Source organism: Perognathus longimembris, chromosome 3 (assembly GCF_023159225.1).
Source record: "Perognathus longimembris pacificus isolate PPM17 chromosome 3, ASM2315922v1, whole genome shotgun sequence".
Lineage (NCBI taxonomy): Eukaryota > Metazoa > Chordata > Mammalia > Rodentia > Heteromyidae > Perognathus > Perognathus longimembris.
Genome location: NC_063163.1, coordinates 38,475,931 through 38,485,283, shown reverse-complemented (window position 1 = coordinate 38,485,283; position 9,353 = coordinate 38,475,931). Strand labels below are relative to the sequence as shown.

Here is a 9,353-nt window from a genome sequence, read left to right as displayed (position 1 = left end):
TACCACAATTCGGCTCGTGGACTAAGTTCATTTTTCTCTCCTCATCTAAAAGTGAGATGATCAGTTGCCTTGTCAGTGAAACTGCTAAACCTTGACATTTCTTTTATTAAATCTCCCATATCACCATCACCAGCACATCTCTACTCTGACTTTCTTCCCTGAAATTTACTAGGGTTACTAATTTAAAGAAAAAAGATAATTATAATTAATAGGGACAGAGTTTCCCACAAAGCCAAATGTTCCTCTGCCTAGCAGCAATAGTCAATAATACAAAAATTTAAATGTTTTACATTACAAGGAAATAGAACTACTAGAATTCTACATTGTTAGTGGGCGTACAAAATGGTGCAGCCACTCTGGAAAACATGATGGCAATATTTTGTGCGCTCACACGTGACTTAAATGCCTCATAAAAATCAATAATTGTATTTCTAGATATCTGTCTAAGAACATTTCATGTTCTATAGACTTACATTCAAATATGTATAGAATTTTTATTCCTAATAATAGCTAACCAGAACCAATGTAAATATTTGTCAGACAATAAATGGCAAATCAAATTATGGTATACACACACACGAATGCTATTCAGTAACAGAAAAAAGAAACAGTAAAAGAAATTACAGATACATGTAACATGGTAAGTTGAGATCTACAGGATCATGATTCAAGGCCATGATCCTCCTGGGCAAAAAAGTCTATGGGACTCTAACTTCAAAGTAACCAGTATAAAGTAGGGCTGGATATGTAGATCTAGAGTTAACACAAGACTCTGAGTTCAAATTCCAATACTGCCAATAAAGGACAATGCCGGGCTTAGCTCTACCTCCGTCTGCGTGGAGGTCCTGGGCCTCTCTACCTCTTCCGTGTGGTCCCCTATCGCCCTCAACGCATCCCCTGGCCAGTAGGGATTGACTGTGGGGGCGAGGTCCACGGATAGCCTCGGTCACCGTGTGGTCGCGAGAATGTCCTGCCCCCTCCCTATACTTCCCAAGGAAGACAGGGGCGTGTGGACTCTCGGAGAACCCTCAAGGGGTGTTCTGGTTTAATAAGGGGAAGGGCAAATACACTTATACCAGCAGTGACACGAAGCAGAGGGAGTGGCCAGGTGCCAACGATAGGCTAAGAGCGTGTCCATTATGGTGATGTCACAGAACTTCCCGCAGAGACGGAGACCAAGAGTTCCGCCTCTGGTTCAACCGGCGCCATCATGACACACGTGTTCGCCACCCCAGGTCTTAAAGGCATAGTCATCCCCTACAGGACGTAATTTCTCAAAAGATCAAAACAATAGTAATAAGAGCAGATCTGTGATTACTGTGAATATCAGTTTGGGGGAGGAATTTGACCACAAATGTTGTCAGAGACTTTTAGGGAAATGTGAATGTGCTGTATCACAATTGTTGAAGTAGATACATGTGTGAATGCATTTGCCAAGATATGGTGAATTTTAGTTGAGTGCAATTGTTTCATATAAATTATATAAATATGAGCTGGAGATGTAGGTCAGTGATAGAACCCTGGGTTAGCATGAAAAAGACCCTGGGATCAATCCATAGTCTTGCAAGATAATAATCTCTGACATCACCTTTCATATAGTGTGTAAAGGTAACTCCACTGTGTATCACCTCTAAAAGAACAACAAAGTAAATTAGAAAAAAAAAAAAAAAGCTCTGACATCAAATATATTGGGTCATTTATGTGAAAGGACAATAATCCTTTGGTTACCGGGCATGAATTCAAAGTAGAATAATTACAGGTCACAAAATGCACAACTAGAATTCCACCTGGTGATAGAAGGAAATGATAGAATAGAGTTCCTCACAGGCAGCTCATGCCTCAGTGGTATGCCAAAAGGGACAGCTCTTGGCTACAGGTCACTGTAGGAAGGGAGGATGCATCGCCTGGTAGATAGTTTCACACAGAGATAGCCAGCGAGGCATATATCTCCATGCCCGACTCTCAGTTAAGATGGGGTCTAGTAAGCTTTTCTGCCTGGGCTGGCAGAGCCTTCAAGTCTCAGTCTCCTGAGTAGCTGAGGTTATAGCATTAGCCACCAGCACACCTGGATTGGTTTGTTTGTCAAAACAGGGCCTCAATTTATAGCACAGTTGGCTTGAATCTGGAGATGCTTCTGCCTCAGCTTCCCAAGTGCTGGGATTACAGGCATGCACCACTATGCTTCTCAGAGACTTAAATTTTGATAGTATTCACTCACATTGTAAAAACAAGCAATATAGTTTCCAATAGATCAATGTAGGAGCTGTGCCTAAAAGTTTCAGGTTCTGGGTTGTTTCCCTCCTTTAATTGTCTTTCTCAATTCAAGCGAGCATTTTACTTCTATCACCACAAGTCACCACGTACCTTATAAGTCTCAGGGTCCTGAGTACAGGGGACTAGTATCTTCTCAGAAAGGAGGGCCAACAAGAGGGGCTTCCTGCACCAACTTAGATCTATTCAATCCATTTGTCCTTGTGTGAGCCTGTGACATTCATCTGACCACCAGCATGTAAAAAAAACTCTATTGGAAACAAGATGCTTCTGAGAATTTTGGTGCAGGGTTGTAGCTCAGAATCCTAAGCAGCCCTGTTGATATTCTGTATCCCTAGCCCTGGCTTACACAGCAAGTATCTATGCCCATCAAAACACAAAAGTAAAAGAAAAAAAGTGGGAGTCAGCAGTTCAGAGGGATAACGGGCCCACAGTGGAAGCAGTGGGAAGATTAGTGTGGGTTGTCAGGACTTCCTCAAATCTCTGTCTTGCAAGAGGCTTCCCCTTCAGCTCACCCTAGTTCCATTTGATGTTTTTGTTCTTTTAAATCTATTAACAATTCCCAGCTGAAAACTGTAAATCTACTTAGAGTACCTGAGTAAGCCCTACGATTTGCCAGGGTCAAGAAGCTTCTTTAGAACTAAGTGCATGACCCCCAAAGAGGTCAGTGTCAGCTTCTCAGGGTTCCCAACATACTGTCGGGCCAAGCATTTGTCCTTCCTAAAGAAAAGTCAGGTAGGATCTCAGAACACATTATTTCTACAATGATCTCAGACCACTGTTACCTCATGGTCTGCTCATTTGCATGGTCATGTGTGCTTTGCTGAAAACCTTCCAAGCCACTATGAGGTTAGACTTGAGATCAATTATTTGAGGCTATTTCTTGCTCTCATGAGAGTGTTTGGTTGCAGGGAAAGATGTGTGCATGGATTCTGTTATTTGTGTCAAGGCCAAGTGAACTTCTTGGCATCTGGGTCTAGTAAGTGATTGGGACAGGCTAGAATCAGAATCTTTGGGTCCAAGCTAATTGCTGTAGCTTGTAGGGAAAGAAAAGCAAGAGAGACACATGCCATGATGCCATTCCAGAAACTCCATGATCCACTTTAATTCAAAGGTGTGTGTATTTTCAGTCCAGGCAACGAGTGGCCACTTTATAAGGAATAGAAGGCCTGGCACCTACTAGTCACTTCATTTTTTCCCTGTTCTTGGGATTTCTCTGGGAGGTTCAAATACAGAGAAAGTTTTCCCTTTGAAAACTTTGGAAGTCATTTTATTCCACAGATGATATGTGGGCAAGCTTTCTCTCTGCTCTATAGCTTTGTAAACCTTACAACTTGTTCTCGCCGATAAAATTTATGTGAATGAAAGATTACTTCTAGGCCTAAGGTTTGTATTAGGAGTTACTCTTTTATTCATTGTCATCCATGAAATGTAAGCTAAGTACCCACCAAATACTAAGGATGCCAGGATACCTAGACAAACTGCCATGAGCAGAGACTGTACAATCTTGGCTCCTGATACTCAGCACCGTGCACAGTGGGTCCTGGGACCAACAGCAGACTTGGGTCTTGCTGACAGACGTTTTCTTGTCATGGCTGAAGACGTCTGGGAGATGGTTCGTTGCTTTGCTACCTTGGCTGAGGCTCTCTTGGTTGACTCTAGAAGGAGAGTTCCACAAGCCAAGGCTTCCTGCTGGGTGATGTAGCCTAGGAAGGAGGGTAGCAAAAGAGAGAAACTTGCCAGTTGACAGTTTTACTGAACCAAATAAAACATGAAATATTCACATAAGTACACAAGAGTTCTGCTTTTGTAGTTAGGATGCCTTGATTACATTATCTCTGTGGGTAGAGTATTGTAGTTTTCTTCATTTGTGTCTCATTCAATGAGTTAGTAAACATTTAGTCATTGACTAACAGGTCAAATCACTTGGAAAAAGACTTGAGCCATGAGTATTTGTCACATGAGTGACTCATCTTTGATATCAGAATGTTCTTCTGATAACAATGTTATTTATAACAGAACACGCCACCGTTTCTTCTAACCTTAAAATATTTTCTTTTAACATTTTGTAACAGTTCATACTATAGTTTCTTTAAATCTAGGAAGAGAGGTATTTGATTTTCTTTCAGTGTCTGTCAAAATCATAGACAACCAATTGGAAAATCACCCTGGTGAAGGGCTGTACTTTTCCACAGGCCTATGGAATCAGAAACTCAGAGGATGAGTCTCAGACACCTACATCTTATGGAGGTGACAGGTGGATTCATCAGCCCTAAATATTGAATTGAATGTGTCTGCTGTTAGATTTATTGGTTTCTATGCAATTTTTCTCTGCGAATAGAGCTGTTGGAGGACATTGTTTCTGCAGCACTGCAGATAATCACAGGTACCTGACTACTCCTGGGTCCAGATCAAGGACATACTGGTTGATAGTTTACTTATCCATGCTTCAGTTTCCTTTCAGCACTAGAAGAGCATAACAGAGGCTCTGGCAACAGGAAACATTTCTTGTACAGAGAGACTTAACAACAATGACAGCTTTTAGTAGGCTGGTGCTTGTAATACCTGCAGGTCTTTCACAACCATGGTTTCACCTGTGTTCCATGAAATCTGAAGGGGTTGGTAGGGGAGGAGAGGCAGTACAGCAAGGGTGTGTGCTTTTCAGACGTTCTAGCTCTGGCTTGAAGTCCTCTTTGGCGCTGACTATCTTCATAGTCTTTACCAAATTAAATCACCTAGCAGAGCTTCCATTTTTCACAGCTATAAAGTGTTGAGAAAAATAACGTATAGCCTGTGGATGGGACATAGCAAATGCTCAAAAAAAAAAAAAAAGAAAAGAAAAGTAGCCATTGTTTTAAAGAAACTGGGCTTTTTAGTTTTCACAGACATCAAGGACTAGCGCCATGGTGGGAGCCTCAGTGTTAACATTGTATAACAGTGCATACTATTGGTTTTTGTTTTTGTTTTTGCTTTTTTGCCAGTCCTGTGGCTTGAGCTCAGGGCCTGAGCACTATCCTTGGCTTATTTTTGCTCAAGGATAGCATTCTATCACTTGAGCCACAGTGCCACTTCCAGATTTTTCTATATATGTGGTGCTGAGGATTAGAACCCAGGGCTTCGTGTGTGCGAGGCAAGCACTCTATCACTAGGCCATATTCCCAGCCCCACTACTGGTTCTTTAAACCTTCTTAATTTAGCCATATGTTGTTACATATATTGTTTATATGTCTATATATATGTTGTCTATACTGTATATTGTCTGAGATGATCATTCTTAAACTTGGCTGGTCAATAATTCTGCTAAAGCAGGTTGGCAGAAGCCATTCTACTTGAATTATTTATCTGGAAACTTGACTCCTGACTGGAGTACACAAATCCCTTCCTGAAGAGAGGCTGTTTGGGTCAGGCAGGTAAACTCACCCAGCCGCTGCTGGTGTGCCAGGCTCTGAATATAGCGGCTCTGCAGGGCCTCCCACTGCGGTCTGGAGTCATAAATCCTCATGATGCTGTAAAAGTAGCACTGTTGTCCTCGGGTTAGGTCCTGCCATGATAGAGCAGGTGACTTTGATGAGTCTCTGCAGAATTTAAAATGGGATGTATTCAAAGGTAACTTCAGAAACAGCTGCTTCTCTTGTCTATACAGCTTTACAATGGTAAACATGGATTTAAAAAGTCTAAACAAGAAGGTCATGATATTGAGGGAAATCCAAAGAGTTCCAAGATTTAGGATTTTGTTTGTCTTTGCTAGAGATAGTAGGTTGGGGGAGCTGTACATGTCTGAAGTATGGCAAGCCTCAGAAGGTGTCAGACCTTCAGTAGAAAGTTCCTAGAAGGGAAAGAAGATGGGTGAATAGATAGAAAAGTGTCAAGAGGTTAACATCAATAGTGAAAAGGTATTTTGGAAACACAGGAGAACAAATTGTCTATAGCAGTCAAAGTAGGCTTCCTAAATAAGACACCTACTGCATCAAAGTCTGCAGAGTGAGGAAGAGTCCCTAGGGGCTAAAAGACAGTTCCTCAAAGCATGAGAAATACCTAGGCATCTGTTAGTGATGCACTTTCTTAGGAGACAGAGCTCAGGGAGAGGGTAATTAGTATACACAAGGCTCGGGGCAACCCCAGTAAAAGAACCAATAAATAAGCACCAGCATTTTCAACTCAAGGCCTTGACCTGCTGAGTCAGAAACTGTGACCACTAGGTCCTGCATCCTGTTGTTACATACCCTCACTTGATTCTCAAATGTACAGTCTAACATTTGGGATCCACTGGATTGGAAAAAGAAAAAGTCAGTTAAAAACAGAGGAGGCAAAGTGCTCTTATGGGGCACAAAATATCCGGGTATGTAGAAAACAAGACTTTCTTTCTCCGTTCAAAAATAGCACTGAATCTGAATTCAAAGAGGTTGTTGAATTAAACAGGAAAAGCTAATGGAAACCATTTTACTACAGTGAATTTAAAGGAGAGCTTACATAAGGAACCATTAAAATTCTCTATTTAAGGCAGGGATTATTGACTGGGTTTTATATCAGGAACCTCAGATTTCAGCCTCCTGAGTAGCTAAGATTATAAGCATGAGCTACCAATGCCCAACTAGGATATGTTCCAGTTACTATTTTATATCTAATATATCTTAAATGATTACTATATGATGAAACAAGCCTTCTGCATGTGTTATCTTTTAAATTATAACATTGATTTTTTGTGGTCATTTATAGATGAGAAACTGAGAGAATGGCATCAACACTCTAGTAAAATCAAGTTAAAAAAAAGGTTGTTCTAGAGAAGAAACCTAAATCAATGTCAGAATTATCAAAACTATTAGGTAGCTACTTAATAAAAACTAAAGTGAAGATATATGAAAGTAGGACAAGGCAGCTTTTCCTATTAGAAATTCTGTGTGGAACTAAAGTCTATGGGACAGTTTTTTTGTTCATGTCATTTGTTTTTGAGGTGTAGACCTTAAATTTGTTGTTAAAAATAAGCCAGAGCAAAAGTAACAGAGCCAAGTGTCTCAAAATTTGAAATATCAGTGTCGCCTTATAATTTCTGAATTTGAAGAAGATAATGGATTCCCTTTCTGAGTAATTAATTAAGCCTTTCAAATGATTGAGAACAAGATAATAAGAAAATTGCAAGCCAATTTGAAGAGCAGAGTTCCAAAGTACAATGAGAAGTTACATTACATAAGAAAAAAAGTTACCACTTCACGAAGAAAATATAATTTCTTTCCCTTAGCAAAACTCTTAACTATCCTTAATGAGAAGTAATAAGTAACATCTACCATTCTTTTTCTCTTGCCTACACCTTCTTTGAAGGGGTAGAGGGAAACTCAAGTGTTTACAAAGAGTACTTGTGAGTGCTCTGACTAGCTTAGACTGAAAAGAGCTCATAGCTCTGCAACAGGAAACTACAATATTCCATCACAGGTAATTCAGTGAGCCACAAGGAGGTGACAATTCAGCTGAGCTGCTGTAATTAGATAGGTTTAGTCTTAAGTCCTCCCAGTGCTAAGCCATCCTTTGTGCCTTCAAATCACATTGGTCATACATGTTCCTGATCGCGGGACAAACAGATATTAGCAAAAAGTCCTAAAGCTCCAAGAGAGAGACAAGGCTTTCTATCTGTGAATAAAATGTCTACCTTGAGCAATGAAGTGTCAGCAACAGAGGGAGGGACTCGAATGCCAGGTATTTGTGGAACATTCTTCAGGTTTTTTTGTCTTTTCTTGTTTCCTCCCATTCTTTATCCTGTATCTTTCAGGATTAACAAAGCAGAGCATACATTTACACTGTGTTCACTTTGGGGCCAGATTTAAGAAAAAAAATAAGTAAATAAATGTTATTTTTTCTAAAGCATATGAACATTTTCCTCATGTTTCCAGGTAACCAGACCTTACCAGATTGCCTATTTCTGCATTTTTTTCATGATATCCTGCCTTTTCCAGTAGGAATAATTCACTGTGTCTGTAATACATGGCTTTTAGAGTCATGCCATTTCTACCATAGTTATGCCTTGATCATTTTAAACAACGTTATTATCTGACTCTAAAAGTAACATACCATTTTGGAGGTTTGGGGAAAATTTATTTTTAATTGGAGAGGAAAGTAGGGTTACCTTTCCCTACCTATTGTTTGCATTTGATTGGTTTGCTTTAATTTAGTTTGCTTCTGTTATGTGCATATATTTGATTTTAGAAAAAATGTGATATACATATTATATATAGTGAACCTTCCCAGCTCATTAAATACATCTTAAAATATGATGATAGTAGCAATATGACATGTCTTCTCATCCTTCTCTAGTTCTTGCACAAATGATAAACTATTAAACTTCTTTTAAAGTATAAATTATTATACTTCTTTCCATTTGCCTGAGAAAGATACAGGATGAAGCAGTTGTACCTGTTGTAAGTCTTTCCAGGTAATTTAGGATTTAGAATATTAGGTGTACATATTAATAATCAACAATTAACCTGGGAAGAATAGACATCTTGGATTAGCATCTCCAAGCAAAAAATAGAAACCAGAATAGTTGTTGGTTGTTCCTTCACCTTCATCAGTAAGACAAACTATAGAATAACAAAAAGAATATGGTGAATCAGATATAGTAACAGATCTTCTATGTTAGACTATGCAAATATCCATATGGCAACCTAACTGAATTAACTGAAACTATAGTATAAGTTGCTTGGCCCTTAGAACCAACAGACCTGAGTTTGTTCCCTTCTTATATATTGGGTCTTCTCATCTTCATGATGGTGGCTATGCCTGCCTTGTGGTTTGTGTGATTGCTGAGATCATGAACATAAAATACTTTGCCCTTATGCCTGTTTCTTCTTCTCTCCCCACCTTACACTGGTTATGCTCACACATGCACACACATTGACACCACACACATCGACACCACACACATACATACACAAACACACACACACACAAACACACACACACGCTTACAAAGTATTTCTATAGGAGTAAAGATTCTGATCAGTTCTAAGGCCACAGATCTAACACTCAAATCTTCCAGCTAAGAAATATGTTAGACAAACACCAGTCAGCACCTCCTTGCATACTGTTTGCAG

General features: G+C 39.7%; 1 protein-coding gene across 1 annotated transcript; it reads right to left on the bottom strand.

The window, feature by feature from the left end:
• Positions 1-1,137: 1,137 nt before the first annotated feature.
• On the bottom strand, positions 1,138-8,433 carry Fam216b (family with sequence similarity 216 member B). The gene is made up of 6 exons (XM_048340587.1): positions 8,397-8,433; positions 7,913-8,025; positions 5,692-5,812; positions 3,800-3,977; positions 2,881-2,991; positions 1,138-1,237 (listed from the first exon to the last, which is right to left on the bottom strand). The coding sequence occupies exons 2-6, from the start codon at positions 8,009-8,011 to the stop codon at positions 1,138-1,140; spliced, it is 609 nt and encodes a 202-aa protein (XP_048196544.1). The 5' UTR covers positions 8,012-8,025; positions 8,397-8,433.
• Positions 8,434-9,353: the final 920 nt, after the last annotated feature.